Source organism: Anabrus simplex, chromosome 5, assembly GCF_040414725.1.
Source record: "Anabrus simplex isolate iqAnaSimp1 chromosome 5, ASM4041472v1, whole genome shotgun sequence".
NCBI lineage: Eukaryota > Metazoa > Arthropoda > Insecta > Orthoptera > Tettigoniidae > Anabrus > Anabrus simplex.
Window position 1 is genome coordinate 311,572,564 of NC_090269.1, and position 21,665 is coordinate 311,594,228.

Genomic DNA, 21,665 nt, shown 5'->3' on the forward strand with positions numbered 1-21,665 from the left:
TCATCTAAACCTGGGGCTTTTCCTCCTTTCATCTTGTCCAGTGCTACCTTCACTTCTCCCCATGTGAGGTCTTTTTCCTTTTTCATTCCTCCATGCTTATACTCTCCTCCTCAATGCATCCTTCTGGGTTTAGTAAATCTTCAAAATCCTCCCTCCACATTCCTTTAAGTTTCTCTTTTTCCTGCACTTGATTTCCATTTTTATGTATCATAATATCTTCCCTCTTGCCTTTCCTCTTACTCTTGACCATTCCATACAGTACTTTTTTATTTCCTTTGTTATCTTCTTCCATCATGTTTGTCCACTTTTCCATCCATTTTTTATCCTCTGCTACAACCTTTTTAGCTTCCTTTTTGGTCTTATGTTCTTGTCTTGTCTCTGTTGTCCACTGTTCAAACCACACTTTAAAAGCTTTATTCTTCTCCCCAACAACTACTTTGACTCTGTCATTCCACCATGGGTTCTCCTTGCATCTTTTCCTGGCACTAGTTCTCCCTCTGCAGCTTTTACTAATGTCTTCTTGAACCTTTCCCATTCCTCCTCTCCTGCTTTTGTATCATCTGTTGGTAAATTCAATCTTAATTTTTCCTGGTATTCTTCCTTGGTTTTCTTCTCCTTCAGATCCATATTTTGATATGTCTTTCTTGCTTCTCTGTCCTCTTTCCTTTATTACCCTCAGTTTTATTACCAGTGGTCCGTGATCACTATCTAGGGCCTCTGATGGTATTACCCTTTCTTTAGACAATACTTTCAAAAAATGTAAAAGGACCTACCATTAATATTTAAAAAACTGTATACAGATTCCAAAAAATTCTCACCTTCATTTTAAATAAACAGGAAATGTTAAAGCTAACCAACATGAATTCTAGAATCCCGGTAGCTACAGCATGACCAATGATTCATTAAGACGGAATCCCCATTAGACCTACTGTCATCTTCAAGGATAGCCTAATTATAAAATTTCATGTTTTACCATATGTACGCGAATAATCCCTGCACCCGAATTTTAGGAAGGACCATTTTGAAAAAATGAAATGAAGTAAAACTCCTTCCATGGAAAGAGTGACGTAAGCATAAACAAACATTTCATATCACTCCTCGAGTACCACGTGGTATTTACACAAATATGAACATGACGGATACGGCTACTTTGCTTGAACATATTTGAGATGATAAAAATGCATTATCACTACTATAAAATATATTTGCCATGAAAATTAGCAAGTAGGCCTTCTTACGTGATAGATATTTAATTAATATGAACTTACAATAGGCTCAATTCGCTGCAGATTGGAAGATTCTTTCTCTCATGCATCAATAGAATTCTCTCCTAAATTACTTACAAATTCGTCACACTCCACGTCTAAAACACTTGTTCAAGAAATGAATTTTAATGGAGCAAGATGTCTTGTAAATATCGCGAGGAGGAAGAGGAAAGAATTCTGCAATTTCTTCTTGATAGTGGTAATGAAGATAACTTAGAATTATCTGATAGTAGTTTCAGCAGTAATAGCGCGTCTGCGAACTGTGACTCCGCTCGTTAAAGTAATAGTGAGGATGAAGATAACTTACATAACCTCACCACATCGAGCAACTGGAACTGGAATTTGGCCAGTAATGTTCCAAAAGGCAATGCGTGTGCAGTTGTTGGGGAGCTGAATACTACAGTCAGTAGGCGCCTGGTTGATAATTCTACAGAATACGACATTGTGAGTCAGTTCCTTACTGACACTTTTTGAGAGAGAACTTGCCAGGAAACCAATGACTATGTACAGTATATAAAATTCTGGAAGATGTCACCCTTCTTGATTACACCAATAGAGGACGTTCATCTCAAGGTAGCACACCAATGAGACTACAGGGAAGTTACTGGGGTCATTATCAGAACAGACTGCTCCTACAGCAAGTAAATCAGCCCCATCAAGGGGATGTAAAATCTGTTTTGAGCGTGGAATCCAGAAGGAATCTTGCTTCGAGTGCAACAAATGCACAGTTGCCCTCCACGTGGATGGATGTTTCAAGATGTACCATACCTTAAAAGACTTCAGTTAATTGTAGTAAGTTAAACTCTAAACAAAAATGTTGTTAGTTTGATTTAGTACGCTTTTGTAGCATCCATAACATAAACATACATACATTATCATTATAGACTGTTATGCCTTTCAGCGTTCAGTCTGCAAGCCTCTGTGAATTTACTAAACATCACCACAATCCTCTATTTTCAACTAGTGTTGTGGCCTCATTTAGTTCTATACCATAACATAAAATGTAGAAAAAATAATCGCATTCCAAGGTTCATTTTTCAAGGAAAATATTTGCATGGCAATGGGTTAAGTGGCCACCATTTGACTTAGGCCGAGTTTCGCACGTGTAATAGCCCGGAGTTCAATGCCACATGTCTTTGGTAGTCAAATGTAAAGGGTGAGACTTCACTGAAATCGAGTGATTTAGGAAAACTCAGCAAGCTTAAATTCACACAGGTACGAAACCAGTAATGATGAGTGACTATGTAAAATGTAATCATAAGACAGAGTAGGGGTAAATGAGAATTATAGTAATGGACCAGTGTTGTGGTATAAATCCACTGAGTCACTCATGAAGGCATGCCAAATAATACGAGACAGCAGTCCGAGTGCAAGGACAACAAAATGATTCCTTATGAGGTATAGTGAATGGCAACATCCTTCAGATGAATATCAACACGGACATAGCCAGGAAACAGGATTTCCCATTATTCATATTAGCTATCGGTATAAGAGGGGACCTCAACCTCAACTTTGAAACAGGCGATGATACCACATTGATACTGACAATTCGAGACGTGTGAACCACTGTGCGGAACATACTAGCCTCGAGTCGAAGATAGAGATGTGCATATGATCATGCACTGGTGTATAGTACTTTAAAATCGAGCCCACAAATATAGGACGCCTAACTACTTTCATAAATTCAATCTTGGGGCTAATTAATATTCACAAGTTTCTAAATTTATGGGATTTTTATCTGCTATAAATATTTGTATCCACGAAAGCATGAAAAGGACAATAATGTTTTGATTGCTTCTGAATGGTCGATTTGGAGGGCCGAATTTGAATTTTTATCTCGTTAACGTAAATAAGCAGGAGCAACTAAAGTTAGAGTAAAGTAACGTGTAAGTGGAATACGGAGTCATTGTATTACTATATGCCAAAGTGCTCTCCGAAAGGGGCAATTTCTCATAAGTATAATTTGTCATGGCAGTGGCGTTAGTTTTATTCACTAAGATGGAAGAGATGAAGCAAAGCTCTAAAGAACAATTAGCCGAAGTTGAGCGAAGCACTAAAGAACAACTAGTAGAGGCGGCACAGAACACTACTGAACAATTAGCAAGAATGGAAAAAGGAAAAGAACAATGATCGTGCAGCCGAGATGAAGCAAAATACTAAGGAACAATTAGCAGAGCCAGCGCAAAACACTAAAGAACAATTAGCAGAGGTGGCACGAAACACAACAGAACAGGTAACTAAAATGGCAGAGAACACTAACCAGTGACTTGAGCAAATAGTTACAGACAACATACTCACTAAAGAAACACTCCTTCACTTAGACGGAAAGATAGAGGTGCGAAAATTTACATCGAGGGCGCTGAGAAGTTAGGAAGGTAATTAATAGAGGTGCGCAATACAGCAAAAAACAAATTGAGGCACTGGAAGAGTCAGTTAAAGCAATCAAAGGGGACAAAATAGAGAAGGCGGTAACCAAGGAAAGGAAAATAGAAACCCTTATTACAGGAGTTGAGAATGCGATGCTAGGAGTGGGAGAGAACCGGAGTTTGATCAAGACCCTTAGGAGGCACACGGACGAAATTAGAAAAAATGTCCAATGAAGTAAGTGATAGGGGCACAGGAGAAGGCAGAGGAAAAGCTGAAAGCAGAAATAGGCAAAGAGATCGGAAAGAAAGGGAAAGAGATAGTAAATATGGTGATAGCCGACCGGGCCATAAACAAAGCGCATAATCAAGAACAGGATTCCGCTATACAAGCATGGGCTGATTTCACAAAGAAGACAAATGCCGAAATCTTAGGGTTAGACAAAAAAAATTGAGCACTTAAGGGATTTACGAGGTGGTAAATATTGTAGTAGGGCCAAGCATACGCTACACGGCAGTATGGGAGAGGCACCGAAGCAGATGGCAGCTGAGCACAGTCAAGCTAGCGAGCCAGCACCGTTAAGTGAAATATTAAGCTTATCGAGGGCGGAGATCAGGACTTCGACACCTGAAGTTCACAGGACCATTCCGATATACAACCTTATGAGATCAACGGACAATAAGCCGAAGAAATTCACGGGAGAAAACGGAGTTACTCCAAAATCCTTTCACAGGGAGATGGAAGACTATTTCAATGATTACCGAATACCACCAGAGATGCGGCTGCAAACCATGGAGAGATTCTTGGGAGAGTCAGTGTTGAATTGGATGGTGGCATTCCGATATACGTTCACCACGTATGACGAGTTTAAGAAGGGATTTTTGCAGAAGTACTGGAACTTGATGGTTCAACAGAATCTGAGAATGGAAATGTATTCTCGGAAGTACACAGCGAAAATACCCACACGATTCACAGACATTTTTACTCAACAACTTATTAAATTAAGCCAGCTAGACTGGTCACCTAGCGAGTCCGAGGTAATTGCGGCAATATCTAGACAACTACTAGAAGTGCAAAGCACATTAATCGCAGCGAATGTTAAAACAGCTGTAAAGGCCGAGCCCACACTAAGGCAGTCAGACCAGACATCTGTGCACAATCTACTGCGAGTACGGCAAACAGATCCATACCGTTGACTTGACGTGGGAGGAAAGTCCATTACTGCATAGAGAGGAATATCACAGACAGAATTCATGTACTCAGACGAACCTGAAAGGAGTACAAGAGAATGGTTGTTGTGATTATAATTTCAACCACCAGAGGCCATATCGATGGGACAATGATAGGAGAGGTAGTGACACCGGAAGTGAAGGAAGATTGAGAAGAGGAAATCAATTCCACAATGGACCAACACCCAGAGGTTACCACTAGAGATATGGAAATTTCAGAGGACAGAGGCGACCCTTTTCACGTGGAAACAACAGGAATGAAAGACCCAGGAACAGGAATTTTAATACAAGGCCAGACCACCAAAGTCATGAGTCACAGAGATACATGCAGGAATTTAATAGGAAACATCAGGATGAGGAAAGATGGAGAGAGGCGAATCAGATCCAATGGGATGTCAGCAATGAAGGAGCAGCCAGTAGGGAATACCAGGAACATGTAAACAAAGTCAGAGGAAGAGGCTTGAACCACGAAGGCTCCAGAGAACGATGCCAAGGGAGCGGGCTGTAAAAATAAATATTAGAAGAAGGAGATAGGAAGAATTCTGCGGTACATGAGCGAGATGAAGAATGGACCACTGTTTCCACAGACAGCTGGTTTGTTAACCCAGAGGACCTGATTGATGATCACATCCAAAATAATTCAAGGACCCTTCATAAATTGCCCGTAATATTCATGCGAATGAATCATCCCCATATTCAGACACTTATAGATACAGGCGCAACAGTAAGCGTGGCTTCCCGAGCAGTATTGACAGAACTGCAAACCCGAGTTCATATCCCACTGATACCCATTTCGAAATTGAAAGTATGAGGCATAATCCCAGATAAGATGACTGTATGCAAGGAACAGGTTTTTTCCAACGTAGAAATACGAGAATCTGTGGTCACACCCTTGTATAATATTGCCAAAAACTGAATACAATCTAATATGAGGAGTGGATTTCCTCATGGAATATAATGCAATTATTGATATGGGCAACAAGTGTATTAAATTTAGGACACCTGATGTCAGCGAAGATTTTTAATTAAATCCACAGGAGGCACATGATCAGAAAGAAAGAATTTGGACTACAGGAGCCGAGCATGGGTGAAAGGAGTGGAATAACATCTCTTCAAATTGGCCTTGAGAACCACACAGAAATTTTCAAAGAATTCAAAGCCATGGTACACAACTTAGAACTGAGCCAGGAGAAAGAAAAATTGAAAATTGAAATTGAATAATTACCTGAGAAATTAGCAGAAGCTCAAATCAATGATGAAAATCTAAACCTGCAAAAATTCCAAATTATGAATATAAAATTGTTGTGAGCAGCTGGGGTATTTAAGAGTAAAGTATAACCGATTCCAGAAAACCTATTTCCCCAAGATAAGGAAATCATCAAAAAATGGGACGGAATGATATCGTTAAGGCAGCTACACCGTACTGTATGTCTGGATGCACAAGCTATTAACAGAAGACTAGCACCCGAATACGACCAGGCACTGGCAATTAAGGATGTACTGAAAAAGTTTGGTATAATGGAATTTTTCGGAACCAATGATCTAACTTCCTCTTTTCACAACATCACTTTACATGAAGGATCAAACAAGTTTACTGACTTCATGTTTAACAACCAAACTTACATTTTCCGGAGATTACCTTTCGGTTTGATGACGTCTAGTTCAGCGCTTATTCATGCCCTAGAAAGAGGTGAAGGACTTTACAATCAGATATGTAGATGACATAATTTTCAGCTTGAAAACTCTGGAAGAACACTTCATGAGATTAGATTTATTACGAGCTGATTTCAACCGCAGTAATTTCAAGGTAAACCTGGAAAAATCACACTTTTGCCAGAGGAGTACCTTATTACTAGGACATGTAATAGATGGAGACGGGATAAACCCGGTTAAAATAGCAGCTATTCAGTAATTTCCAACACCCACCAGGATTAAGCACATAAGGCAATTTCTAGGCCTATGTCAGTGATTTGCAGACCAAAGTCCTGCTTACACCAATACGGTAGCGCCACTGCAGGAGCTTTTGAAGACCAACTGCCGATGGAAATGGACACCAGAACACACCGAGGCTTTCCATAAGACCAAGCAACTACTAGCGAACTCTGTAAAACTAGGATACCCGTCGTTCGACAGAAATTTCACCATTCAAAAAGGTGCACCTAATGTCAGGATTGGAGCCATGTTATACCAGGAGACGCCCGAGAAGGAAAATAAGATCACCTGTTTAGCATGCATGCGTCAAAAACTACGTTCTCGCGAAACGAAGTACACGACAACTGAACTGGAAATATTATCTGTACCGGGAGGTACACCTCGCATTCAAAAGAAGCGCCTTAAAGAACTCTATCTAGCGAACAAAATGTGAGACAGCTACTGCATGAAGTTGGGACATTAATCAGAAGATGTCACCATGGAAGTATTGAGTAACTGTGTTATTGTGAAGTTGCCTAAATTGACTGAATTTATTTGCCTAGTGTTGGTTTACTTCAAGAAGTTTGAACTTTTCTCCATACATGTCTCAACAAAAACTGTGGTCATGCACTCTGGTGTAAGACGAAAGAATTAATGGTTTAAAGAAGTTTTGTGTTATTAGGTTTTCTAAACTAAATTAACTTTAATTTATTTTGTTATTTCAAGGTTTGCAACACTTCCTTCTCATTCCGCCAGTTTTGAAGCTGCCCAATCATGAATTTTCTGTAATTAATTTTCAACCAATCACACATTTCTTGTTCATTTTGAATTTGCCAATAAAAATGAGAGGGCGTATCCGGATTAGTCCAGAATCCTCTCGAACAATCCCCTCGGGTATATAAGCTAAGGCTTTTCTGGCTACCTTGTCCATTGATCGTCGTCCTTCTGAGAGTGTGTGAAGACATTCTTCGGCAGGCAGACCAACACCCCAGGTACTGGCCACCTATATTCTATCTATCTAGCTGTCTCCGCAAACTTGTCCGAAGGGAAGGTTCAAATTTCTAACTATGTAACCGACCATTTCTAAAATGTAAATTTAATTTCGGCTAATGTAAAATTTTATAAAGTCTAACTGTAAATCAGGGATAGAGAGTACGTTACCCTCTCGAGTTCCCCTTCAACTTGGTTGGAGGTGACTACAATTTTGTAACTGTTTTTCTTTCCTGTAATGCATTAAATTAACCTTCATTCGAGTCACCTCAGTAGCTTGGGATTAGCCCCTGTATCATTGAGCCTAGAGCCCAATTAGGATTTTATACTTAATTTTCTAGAAGAGCAAGTGAACGCCTCCATTCATTTTGTGTTCGGGCCAGTAATTTAACCAGTTCTTTTTCCACGCAGGCCCAGTAGGTTGGGTACTAGTTACCCCTGTGTAAAATAGTAACTTGTAGGTTGGGCCTAGAGAGGCCGGAAACTGTATGATTTTGTGTAATGTTGCCTTGAGTAGGCTGTAACAAATTGGGAGCGCAGTCGCCACGATTAATGTTGGAGAGCATGTAAGCTCTTTTCTGAGATTTTTGTATCATTGAGGGGTGCCTCTGTAATCCTTTGGAGCAAAGTGCTCTTGTTTTGCGAGTTCTCTCCTTGCCTATGTAAACACTAATTGGCGATATTGTAAAGTCGAAAATTAGGAGCTTGAAGCCCAAATCTGTTAAATTCCCTAATGTTGGGTTTTCCAATTTTTATATCTCTATTGCTATTTTAAATCTGATTACCAGTACCTGAAAATATTGTTTGTTAAGTTTGAGGTTCTAAAAGAAATATAACATTTATTTAAAATTTTTAATTAATTTTTGATATCGTAGTTAGATCCAATTACACCAGCACCTTCTTTCAGCTCTTTCTGCTCCACGGGAAAACGGTAACAAGTGGTAACAGGAACTTCATCTTTTCACATACCACCTTACATGAAGGATCAAACATGTTTACTCGCTTCATGTTTAACAACCAAACATTTTCCGGCGATTACCTTTCGGTTTGATGACGTCTAGTTTTTTTTTTTTTTTTGCTTTACATTGCACTGGCAGATAGGCCTTATGGCGATGATAGGATAGGAAAGGCCGAGGAGTGGGAAGGAAGCGGCCATGGCCTTAATTAAGGTACAGCCCCAGCATTTGCCTCGTGTGAAAACGGGAAGCCACAGAAAAACATCTTCAAGGCTGCCGAGAGTGGAGTTCGAACCCACTATCTCCCGGATGCAAGCTCACAGCAGCACGCCCCTAACCGCACGGCCAACTTGCTCTATTTTATATTTCTTCCGATATTGTCAGATGTTGATGTGTGGTGCAACACAGTGAGCCACCATGATCTAGTCATTATTCATCAATTATTAAGAAGAGGATATTAACAGACGGAAGACCACAGAGAGAAAACAAAATTCCCGAAATGAGAGTGATGGGACTTCAAAAAACAGTAGCAAACAAAAAGACAGTCTTAAGTTAGAGAAGAAAAAGGTATTTACTATATACAGGAGTATAGATAGAAAAGATAAACAAGATGAACCCAACACAAGTATGCAGAATGCAGTCTGAGCTTAGGGCTCTATAGCTCCCTCAATAGATCAGTGGTCAAATATCGGCCTCTAAATCCGAAGATCACGGGTTCATCCTGTCAGAGGTAGTTGGATTTTTGAAGGACAGATGAAGTCCATTCAACATTCCATGTCGTACATTGCTCTGTATTTACCATCCAGATCTTTTAAGTTATGAATCCCTGGTACTTTGAATGTTAGAGAATACTTACTGCACATGATGAGTGTGATGCATGTTCTTCACGATCCAGAATCTCTCGGCGTGTGAAGTTGTCTGGAAATAAATCATTATCTTTGTTGATAATCTTGCCATCTACAGGACAACAACTTCTGTCTCGTCTGCAAGAGAAACAAATCTGCTAAGAAAATACATATATAGATAAATACACAATTCCACTGCGTTAAACTTACTGAAGTGGAAAACTAATAATTATCAAAAAATAAGGTTCCTATAGAGCGTTCCAACCTTAAAATGCCATACAGCAGTAATTGGATAATTCCGTCTCTTTCCTTCTCCCATGTTTTGCAGGTAGCGCTGTCCTACTCTAATGCAGCGAGTTTGCCAAATATCCGTAAATCAGAATGTTATCGATTAAAATGGGTGAATACTGTGTTATGAACAGAATTTCAAGGCGTATTTGATGCCATTAACAAAAAATGTAAAAAAATAATTTTGTGTGAAAATGGTAATATAATGGAAAGTTACTCCAAATTCAAAATCTTCATTGCATAGAACTTATGTCATAACTCCTATTTTATATTCATTATTTTCCTAATTTTTTCAATGCTTGTAAAGAAACATTTCAGCTCGATGTAGATAAGTTTTATTTTTTAATTTAAATTATGACAAAATGCATTATATGTGTTTATTTTCAGTCATGTTCAGGGATTTTTATGTGCAGGCACGAAAAAAATCAGTCGGTGGCCAGCGTCTTTCCTATTGAATTTGCATGGGGGGTCAAAGCGAGGCAAATGGACTTCATATATGGAAGTTATTTTTAAAATAATCCCGAAGTTCTTATCTTGCTTAGCTCTTAATTTGCGACAGGAAGAATGTCTCCTTGAATTTTGGTTTCGCACGTGACTCGGCTGGCTGAAGTCCTGGAAGTGATCTCCCAACCATGCGCTTTTAACATTTCCAGACAGTCGTATGCAGTGTAGTGCTTATTTTGTCAGTAGCATGTATAATAGTGATTAAATACATATCAATTCTTGAAGGCAAGTGTATTTCATTTGTGTGGTTCGGGGGTTCGTGCTCGTGCGAGGGGGATCTTAGTTCAAAGAAAAAGTGCAGGAGGATCATGGCGTGGTTACAGCGAAGCAAACGGTCTTCGGATATGGAAGTTATTTTTAAATCCTACCTCAAGTCCTTAACTCATTATCTCTTCATTTATGACAGGGACAACGTCTCGTTTGTTTACGTTTCACGAGTGACTCAGCTGGCTGGCCAGTAATGATCTCCCAAACAGTGAGCTTTTAAATATACTGACAGCCGTGTGCAGTGGTGTTCATTTAATCAGTATTATAAGACTGAGTAAATAAAGTTCAGTGATAAATGTATAGTTCTTGAGGACAAGTGGATTGTGTTTGTTGTGTATGTGTAGTCTGTATAGTTGTGAGTTTGTACTCGTGCTGGGGGTTCTTAGTTCAAAGAAAAAGTGCAGAAGGATGTTCAATGGATCATCAAATTAAAAAGAAGCGTTCCGTAGGTAAACTCAGGGGAAAAGAATGCAATATTATAATGAGTGTCCTGGATTATTTCTTAAAGACTATGAATGTGACTAGCGCAGTCAGTGAAACAGCCAAAGCTACAGGTTGTTCCAAAAGCACAATCTATGCTATACGGAACGAACACACACATGGTTCTTTGCGAAGTCCTGCAAAAAAAAAAAGAAGGACGGCAGAAAAATGCACGGAAAACTAAATATGAAATTGTGCAATGTGGAGTGCGTCGGGTGGTTCACTCTCTTATTTGCTAACATACCACCAACACTGAACACGATTTTGAGTTGGGTAAATGGAGAAGATTCTTTGCCACGATTTTCCAAAACTATGTTGTATCACTTCTTACATGATATAGGCTTCCATTATTTCAGACGGGGTAATACAGCAGCTTTAATTGAAACTGATGAAATTATTAATTGGAGGCACAGGTATCTCAGGGAGATAAAACGTTTGAGGGCACAAAATAAAGCTATAATTTACACAGATGAATTGTGGGTAAATATTGGGCAGACAGTAACAAAAGAATGGAAGGAAACGACAGTGAAAAGTGCACGGCAGGCCACCACTGAAGGGGTGAGTTCGGGAATTAGGCCACCGAAAAGCCGAGGACCGCGATTCGCCGTAGTCCACGTGGGTAACGAACATGGTTTTGTTCCAAATGCTGAACTAACATTTTTATGCCATAAAAACACGATGGACGCCCACGAGGAAATGACTAGTGAAATTTATGAGAAATGGTTTTCGGAACAACTGTTGCCGAACACTCCTGAAGGTGCCGTGATCATGCTGGATAATGTCACTTATCATTCCCGTAAGTTGGAACCTTTGGCGGTGGGTTCTTGGCAAAAAGATGACATCGTACAGTGGTTACTTAAAAAGCAAATATCTTTTGAGGACGGGATGCTCAAGCGAGAATAGTTGCACATCGCTTTTTAGAATAGGGCCCTGTATGATAAGCAGGGAATAAATGAAGTGGCAAAAGCAGCAGGTCGGCAGATTCTACGTCTCCCACCTTATCACTGCGAGTTAAACCCTATTGAGATGGTGCGGTCCCACGTGAAAAACTACATCCAGTATCGTAACGTATCATTCAAGAAAAATGATACGGAAAATTTAATAACCGCTGCGTATAAGAACATTACGGTGGACAATTGGGAAAATTTCGTGAAAAAAGTAAAGAAAAATGAAAGATTTGTGGAAAGCAGACGAATTACAGGATGATGTTGACGATGAACAGTTTTTCAGTTCTTCATCGTCCGGATCATCCTCAAGTTCATCTCCCGAACCCAGTTCATCCAAAGCGGGAACATCAGACCTTGCAGAAATGCTAGAAGGGGTACGTCCACTTTTTGAGAGCAACGACAGTGATTAAGGTATGTTGTACTTATTTTACCATCCTACTGTGACCGTTCACAACGTCACCTATGGTATTTCATGATACCCAGGAGATGAAATATGCCGTTTTCCGCGTCATTCTAGATAAAAACTGCCCAAGTTAGAATTTTTCCACCCACTCCGGGATACGATTTGCAGTATCCAGAATCGCGCGACTCAACTCTAGTTGATGGTAATTAGCAGCAAGGCGGTGCAAGAGCGCTTGTACTCGAAGTTTTCTCACTCCAACCGCGAGCGAGATGAAAAGAGACGCGTTATCACGTGACAGAGAATCTGGGTCACCGGCTGAGCCCACGGAGTATAACCAACGTGAGAACAAACATTATACCCTATTTCCCTCATTCATTCACCACTGCCAACTCATCGAATTCAATTGTTTTTTCCCTGTTAATTTTTATAAATCGCAAGATATTCAATGATAATCACGTATAAACATTCATCCAAATCAGGGAATTTTACGTGTCATTATGAGACCGAGAAGTGCTCTACATAATTGGAAGGACGGTAACTACGCCGTAAAAAGGGCTCGTTTTAATGGGTACCAGATGTTGAAACCCAACCGCGGCAACTAACTCGAGGATTCCCCTAGTACTCATCATCACTCACCGACTGAGACAAAGGGATGCTTTTAAGATTGCTTGAGAATCTAAGGAGCTATTTCAATAACATTCATTCAGTGAAAATGGGAATACAAGAGCTACAATTTGATATCCTGTTCGTCATTCTACGTTGTGTATTACCGGAGCAAATTTTCAGAAGGGGTTGCATTCCCCCCCCCCCTCCACTCTCAGCATCCGAGCATCTCGCCTATATAGGAAGAAGCTGAGAGGCAGACACTACCAGTTCATTTTCAGTACAACGCCAGCTCGGTAGTAGTTCGTCGTGATTTGTGTGCGAGTCGTTTATGAAGAGATCATCCTGTAATTTGAGCAGTGTAATGCAGTGATTTATTTAAGTTTGTGAATATATCTGAGTAAGGTGTATGCATGTACAGTGTGCCGCTAATTAATATAGTAGGAATGATACGAAAGCGTAATGACCGTTGTCCGAGTGTAGAAATCGTGCATCGAGCCTCATATATGCCTAAAATGAGACGGTTGAATTAACATGAATAGGCACGTATCTGACTAAGTGCGTGGAGTGTGTGTACTCGATATAAATGAGAAATATAAAGAAAGTGAGTGAAGCATAAGTAAGGGCATTGTCACATTATATAAATCCCTAACGCAGTAGAGAGCTTGACTTACGCATGACTAAGTGAAATAGAATATGCTTGAAGTACTGTACGTGACACGAGAATTTTAACCCAGTAGTGGCCTAACCAGTGACATTTTTAGGTGAACGAGTGGGTATTCAGGGCCTAGAATAGCTGTCTGCTGTCTATAAAAGGATAGGTAGGTGAGAAGGGAACAGTGTCGGGCTTCAGAGACATTACCGGCATTGGGTTGGAATGCTTATGCCATTGAGCAGATCCAACCATGTATTTAAATTGTGATGTGTAACAAACTAACACATTCACAAGATAATTTCCCCTCATTTACATAAGGAGTCTACAAGAGCGTCGGAATCTTGCCTGTGTAGCAGAGAGAACGAGACATACAGCTGTTTGCGGGAATTTCGCCTGGTAGCAGAGAACGTCTGGAACGCCGCCATCATGTTCGTGACTTGCCAGTTGGTCACCAGAGAACTTCATTTCGCTGAAGACGTTATGGATTCCGAGTAAACTCATGGGTGTGCCCTCCTGTAAAGCTGTGTTCGTGGGATCCAGAAAGGCCGAGTACATTTCCAAGATACTAAGTAGCTTTGAAAGTCCCATCATATTGTAAATATAGATTCAATTTTCATGTAGATGTAGCGAAGATCACCAATTTCCCATTTCAGAGGGATAATAACAATAAGTTCAGTTTTCTTGTTTTTATGAAATACAGTCATCATGGTTTGGGAATAACCATATTTTCTTCCACTTATATACGGGTTTGGTAATGCATGACGTAATTATAAGGACCTTAGATTAATTAGATGTGAAGCGCTGTCAAGTAAAGAGGGCTTAAATATTCCGTAAAAAATGACTCCCGTTATCATCTTTCAATAGCATATCAAGATTTTTCAGTAATTCACTTTTTTTGTGCACTTCACCTGGTAGAAATTCCTCCTAATTAGTAATTAAGGTACCTGAAACAACAGATCGAGACAGTGGGGTATATTTCGTCGAATTATTTAGCTCGCGAGTGCGTGAGGTAATTTGGACCCGTGTGGCAGGAGTTCATCAATAAGTAGCATTGTATTCGAGGTATCGAGAGGAAGAACAGGGTGGCTATGCATTAATGGATATCGTGAAGTAAGAATGTGAATTTCCCTTGGAATTTTTTGCCAATATGCGCTAGGCGGATACCCCGCTATGAATATGTTGATTACGGCCGGACATACAGCCTAGATTTAATGTGATGCCATTGTGGCCAGACGCGAAAGAGAATCTGATTATTGCCGTGAAGCAATTATATGAGAAGACCCAGTGGACCGGCCTCTGGAAGCCTGTCACGGGCGGCTAACAACTGGGAGAATTTATGAGCCCCTTCAAAGAGGGAAGTGAAAGTGTTTTCTTCAGTAAAAGGGCGGCACAGCGATTATGTGTGTTTATTTGAATATTGCCAACATCGCATAGATTCCAAATGAGCATTAAAAGAAGGATCCCTCCAATTTATTTCCTTAATTATTTACAGCGCGCAGGGAATTCCAGGTTTGATATACCGTCTCAGAAGGTCCTGAATTCATTCCAGAAGACGGTGAAAGTTTATGCTCACTGTTACCAACAGCGGGTGGCTTGTGCCATCTGTGATTCATCGAGTGTCTGTGTGAAATGTATTTGTTCTTGTCCATTTCTTGCAGGAAGTGCTATGATACTCTGTGTATGATGTCTGGTATTCGAGTCGCTCTATGCCTGTCCACAGGTAGCAGCAACGTTGTGTAAATAATGTCCTAATATGTGTATTGATGGAAATCCTAATTAAATGAGCGTGTTGATTATATTGCCTATTCGGCAATGACTAACTTAGGGAAGTATTGTGATGCGACTTTCAAAGGATTGGGAGTGTACATAGTGAACATTTGCCAATTTCAGTTCATCCGATTTTTGCAGACTTATATCGTAGCTTGATATAATTTGAATATATTAACGCTCGGCAGGTAAACAGAAGTATAGCAGGGTACATCCATACTGATTAAATATATGTGTAGAGTGAGAAGTGAAAGTGCTTGGCAGTGGCCTCCACATCATCCTTCGTCGACTACAGTGACTCTAGTGACAGTATATACCACTGCATAAGTGTTTACATCCGTCGACATCCGCACACCAGACTCTAACATGACGATTATTTATAGTCCCTTAAAAGAGGGAACGCATCTTAAGTTTGAATAATTGAACGTATAATGAGGTGTAGAGAAAGACTACCGAACATTTAAACGTGAAGATCACCTTAAATATCATATGTAAAGTGTGTTGTATGGCATATCCATGTTAATAATATGTGTCACTAGTATAGTAAAATTGTTATACAAGATATTGTGCCTCTTCTCACTGGTAATGAATCAGTATTCCTCTCATAATTAATATTCCCCTGCTATTAAATTATTTGAAGATCAATGCCCCATCGGACGGTCCAGTCAGCCCGATAATGCAATACCAACTCAGCTAGCGAATCATTCTAGTAGGGGAAGGTGAGGCTTCGATAACCGGGCTTAGTTCGAAGCTCATCGGAGGTACTCCGTACTAGTGTTATACTTATGAGCCACGATAACTTATTTATGTACTGAAGCCTTGGAATGGTACATAACAAATATAAATTTATGAATGAAGGAACTCAAAATTACAAAATTACAAACGAAAAATGTGGAACTGTGATGCCCTGTTTGAGTCACACTCGAGCACGATCTTCACGAGTCTATTTCGCAACAGCGCGCTCCATCTACACTGTACTGCAATTTAAGGTTGGAGCACTCTATAGAAGGAAACCATAATTGAATGTCATCGACAGCAATGTTCTAATAATTATCGTTTAATGAAATACATTTTCCAAAACTATAACTCACAAATAACCTGCCCTGCTATACAGTTCAAATTCCAAACAAATGGAGTCTTCTCTCCTGCAACTTTCATTATTGTAGCTGTTACTTCCAGCATCATTTCTTTCTTTACTCAGTTGGGCGGAGCACGTGCGTCACCGGCTTTCAGCCCTGGCGTCACGGTGTTCGAGCCGAGTGTGTCAAGGATACGTCATGCTCATGGACCCTTGTCCGTTGTGTCGTCGTGCATCTACGATTCTTCCCTTCTTTACTGATGAGCTCAAACTAGCACACTGGATCGAAACGCTGGCAACAGGAATGAGTTAGCCTGAAAATTTATGTCCAATAACAAACTCATTGTTTTGATATTAAAAATGTACTCATTCGGGATAAATAATTCAGTTTCCCTACAGGAATCTCTATCCATATCATCTGATAGCTTGGGAAGCTTCAACTTTTGCAAATGAGACAAAGTCCCTCATAGTGCATTAGCAATGCCGGTAGCTTCAAATAGCCCACGCAGTGGCCTCCACATCATCCTTCGTCGACTACAGTGACTCTAGTGACAGTATATACCACTGCATAAGTGTTTACATCCGTCGACATCCGCACACCAGACTCTAACATGACGATTATTTATAGTTCCTTAAAAAGTGTACAGACAGGTGGACTGAGCGGTGCTCGAACTGAGGTTTCACCTCAGGACTGGTATTACTAATCACCGAGCTCTATTTCCTGCTCCAAGCTCGCCGAGAGGACAATCAATGTTTCTGCCTTCTCCACCGATTAGAGAGCAGAGAACTGATTCGTCATGTATCATTTCGCGACCCAGCGACACCTGCACCACGACTACATTGACGTGTTCTGTTGCGTCAGTCGCCCTCGACTCCGCCACCGTAGCCTACTATGCTGCCATCATGTCCTCCTTCGCTGATCCCAACCACCAGGCAATATTTCTACCATGAGTTCCACCTCCAACAAGGGACGCCCCAACCACTCCTCCAGAAGATGCACACCTATCCCGACGCTTGGCGATCAGACATACAGATACTCATCAGGTCAATCTGGATCAATCTCCAACACTCCCTGTGGAAAACGCAACTGAACCTCCTCTTCCTCCCACCAGCGAAACACTTCCAATCTCAGGAGGCCGTCGCTCTCACAACAATTCACACCTCACCAACTGGTAACCCACATCTATCTCCTTGAAAATCCAACCCAACAATTCCACTCCCCTCGCAACATCCTTTTCACCCTCCCTTAAGTTTGATATGCGCCGTGAAGAGACTGCAGGCATACAGCCAACCACCAACGACGTTATCAAGATGAATGGAGACCTCACCGCCCAAAAGCTCACTCTGTCAACTGGAGCAGGGCAACTTGGTTCCGCCGCTCCCTTCAAGCTTCTACCACAGCCAGTGCTCAAGGTACCACCTCCGCAACAGCCTCTTCAGCAGTGTGGTTTGTGGTACAGATCCAACCATCACCAAGGAGGAACTCGCCACCGAATTAAACTCTGAACTTCTTACAATATTGTTATTTTCAGTCATAGACTGATATACATAAGTTATTATTTGAAGTTGAATCGTTTGATTTCTAGTGTTACGTGGCCTACTTGTATTACCAGTGTTCTACTGAAATAATAACAATAAGTTATTTTAATAATTTGGCCACCTAATCAATACAATAACAATTGTATTGTTGTTATTTCAGTCAAATATCATCAATATGGATCAAAAATTATATTTATCACACATAATATTACCAGTGTTCTCCAACTACGGAGTCCAGCTCTCGGACTCGAGACAACTAAGACAACAGTGTACAGATATCAGTTGAACTACATCAGCGGACAAGAAAACTTTTTTTTTTTTAAAGGCCACCAGCTCAAGACTGTTTTAACGATCACCACCTCACATTTTTATATTTTCCATCACGTTTAAAAAAAAAACTTTTTAACTAACACTTCATATTGTGCGCCTGATATTTTTAATTCATTATATATGTCTTACTGAGGATGACCCTATGCCGGATCGAAACGTGTATGTAAAGTTTCATCTTAATTGGATGCAAATATTGTAGTATTGACTAGGAGGATAATCCAAATAATTTTGTACAATTACGTAAGAAGTTCAATCGTCAATATGGATCTAACATGATATTTATAGTATGTAATTAAACTCCGAAGGCATTCCAGCTCGTAAAACCTACCGATGTGTCCATCTACAGATGCCATCTACCGTCTACCTCTACAAAGTTGAATGTTCACGAGCCTCGCCACCGCAACCTACTCTCTGTGAAAGATGTCTGATATACAACTCGCACATAACCAGCGTCGAGCTATGAGACCTAAGTGCGGGCATTTTTGCAAGAACATCCAACCTATAAATGCACTAACACTGAGCATCCCCCTGTCTGTAACTCACGTGGGGAAGCACACTCAACCTACGGCCACAGATGTGAAGCTCATCCCACCGCTCCCCCTTATAACACCGAACTCGTTGCACCCATCCGCACAGTCTATTCATCTACCAGTCCCAGCCGCTATCCTCTCCCGTCTCCTACCTTCGATGATTTAATCCGATTCATCACCATAGCCCTCTACGATATTCACCCCTACTACCGTCCTCTCACCCTAACACACCTACAAGCTGCCACAAACCAAACCCTTGAAGTCCACTTTCAAACTTAATATTCTGGCCTAATTATTCACTTCCATTTCACCCCATTGGAAACTCTTGTCTGAACCCTTTCCCTCATTCCACCCCCACTCATAACTCTTCTCTTTAGAGAACACTGCGGCATCTAGTCAGCAAACAGAACAGTGATGGGGAAGAAAGCTCCAGCACCACATTATCGGCAACCTCCCATTATTGAAATAATAACATTAAGTTATTTATTAGACCACCTAATCAATACAAAATCAACCACCAACGACGTTATCAAGATGAATGGAGACCTCACCGCCCAAAAGCTCACTCTGTCAACTGGAGCAGGGCAACTTGGTTCCGCCGCTCCCTTCAAGCTTCTACCACAACCAGTGCTCAAGGTACCACCTCCGTATTGATTAGGTGGTCTAATAAATAACTTAATGTTATTATTTCAATCAAATATCATCAATACGGACCAAAAATGATATTTATTACATGTAACCTCCCATTACTCTTCCACTTCCAGAAGGATCATCTATTGATTTTTTCCTACTTTATATTATTCATTTGATATCAAGTCATGTTATTACAAATATGCTTCATGGTGTGGGTTACTGCAGCCAAGTCCTAGTTCATGAACCATGGGCAACAGCTGAGTGGCCTAGTAAGTGGTCCTGAGAGTCGGGATACCAGTTGCTATGGAATGGGAGTGGACATCTCAGACATATTCTGAGTCACGGCCCTCCTTGTGCTCAGGCGGCTAGGACTACTGGCATCACTCTACTCCGTCTCCTCACCCGCCTCGTCTGCGACTGCCTGCTCGTCCTGCTGCCTGCTCTGCACTTGATTACGTCACCTGATTCCAGTGTGTTCTGGGCCTCGCTTCCTACGGTATATATAACTCGCCGTATACATCGAATGACCAGTCAGGCATTCTCTATGAATACAAGCGGCGGGAGCAGGCACCTTTTCACACGGCTGGCCCGTGACGATTTTTAAATTATAATTTAACTCTAAGAGACCACTTCTTCGCTGTGCAGGGTGAGCAGACTTTACAATCTTTATGTTCTGATTTCTTAAAAAAAAAATTTTGGCTTCTTACATCTTAACCTACTTTGTCTTTTCAAACTCTGGCCCGTGCTGGGCATAGACTTTTTCTACCCTTCAGTGTTTGTGATATTTCTGCAAGGACTTGTGGTTGGACGAACATATTTCTCCGTTACTAACTTTCTGTACATCCTGTGTGCGTGTGATTTCAGAGAAAAACAGAGACAGCAGCCCGATTTTTCCCTCCTTCCATCCTTGCCATTCACGTCAATTCTTTTCCCATTCCCTTCTCCTTTTTTTAAATTCATGTCCTTCGATTTGTAAAAGTGGCCTATGCTTACGTCAAACTAATTGGTATTTTACAAGTGATCTACTTTAACAGCTTCATTTCAAGTCATACTAATCCCGTATTGACTATAATCAATCAATGAATATTCAAGATAAACTTAAATATTATAATTGAGCAGTCCGCCTATTCAATACAATATATAATTGATTAATATCTAGGACACCGCTCAATTATAATATTTAAGTTTATCTTGAATATTCATTGATTAATTGGTATTTGGTGTGCGATTCGTCATACCTTATCTTTCTTTAAATGTTCGGGATTGCTGTTAGTTTCCTTCTTTAACTGCGATAATATTATAACAGCACCAAAGAATCAACATCAATACGTCAATTGGTATCATGCCACTTGACACGTTTTTGCGATTCCTGCAAGTATTCTCGCTGCCATCTCTGGCACAACCGCTGCCGAATGCTGCCAACGTGACGAGCGGTTATCGGGTTCTCTCAACAAATCCCTTTGCACAGGTTGCAAGATCGAGTCACTTAGAAGAAAATGTGGTAGTGTTAGGACTTCTAAATCATTGGGATCATTTGGCAAGGTAGTAAGGGGATGTGAATTTAATAAAGCCTCTATATCACAAAGAATAGTGTAGGTTTCTTTGCAAGTTAGCACGCGTTCCTGTGTTTCAGTCCGCAAATATCTCTTCATCATCTTTACAGCTGCTTCCCACAATCCCCCAAAGTGGGGTGACCAGGGAGAAATGAAACTCCACTGTATCTGCTGCTGAGCGAGTGAGGAGGTAATGGTCGTGGACTCCTTTTCCAAAAAGGACTGGATATCTTGTAGTGCGTTGGCTGCTCCAATGAAATTCTTCCCATTATCAGAGAAAAGCTGCTTGCACAAACCTCTTCTCACCGTAAAGCGTTGCAGTGCAGCTAAGAAAGTTTCGGTCGTTAGCTCCGACACCAACTCCAAATGCACTGCCTTGGTACTGAAGCATGTAAATACAGTATAGCTACGTAACCCTTGTAAGTATGAATGCGGCCCCTTCTGTGGCTTTTTCTTACAGATATTGGACCTGCATAGTCCACTCCTGTGGTAACAAAGGGTCGAACAACTAACCTAACCCTTTCTTTT

General features: G+C 40.7%; 1 protein-coding gene across 3 annotated transcripts in view; it reads right to left on the minus strand.

The window, feature by feature from the left end:
• Traf6 (TNF-receptor-associated factor 6) overlaps positions 1-21,665 on the minus strand; it is a 159,355-nt gene that overhangs the window by 108,166 nt on the left and 29,524 nt on the right. For all 3 annotated transcript variants that reach the window (XR_010860210.2, XM_067147509.2, XM_067147510.2), the window contains exon 4: positions 9,572-9,698. Coding sequence is in view for 2 of the 3 variants with exons in the window: in XM_067147509.2 (XP_067003610.1) it covers positions 9,572-9,698 (127 nt within the window). In the remaining variant the exon portion in view is untranslated. The remainder of the gene's footprint in view (positions 1-9,571; positions 9,699-21,665) is intronic.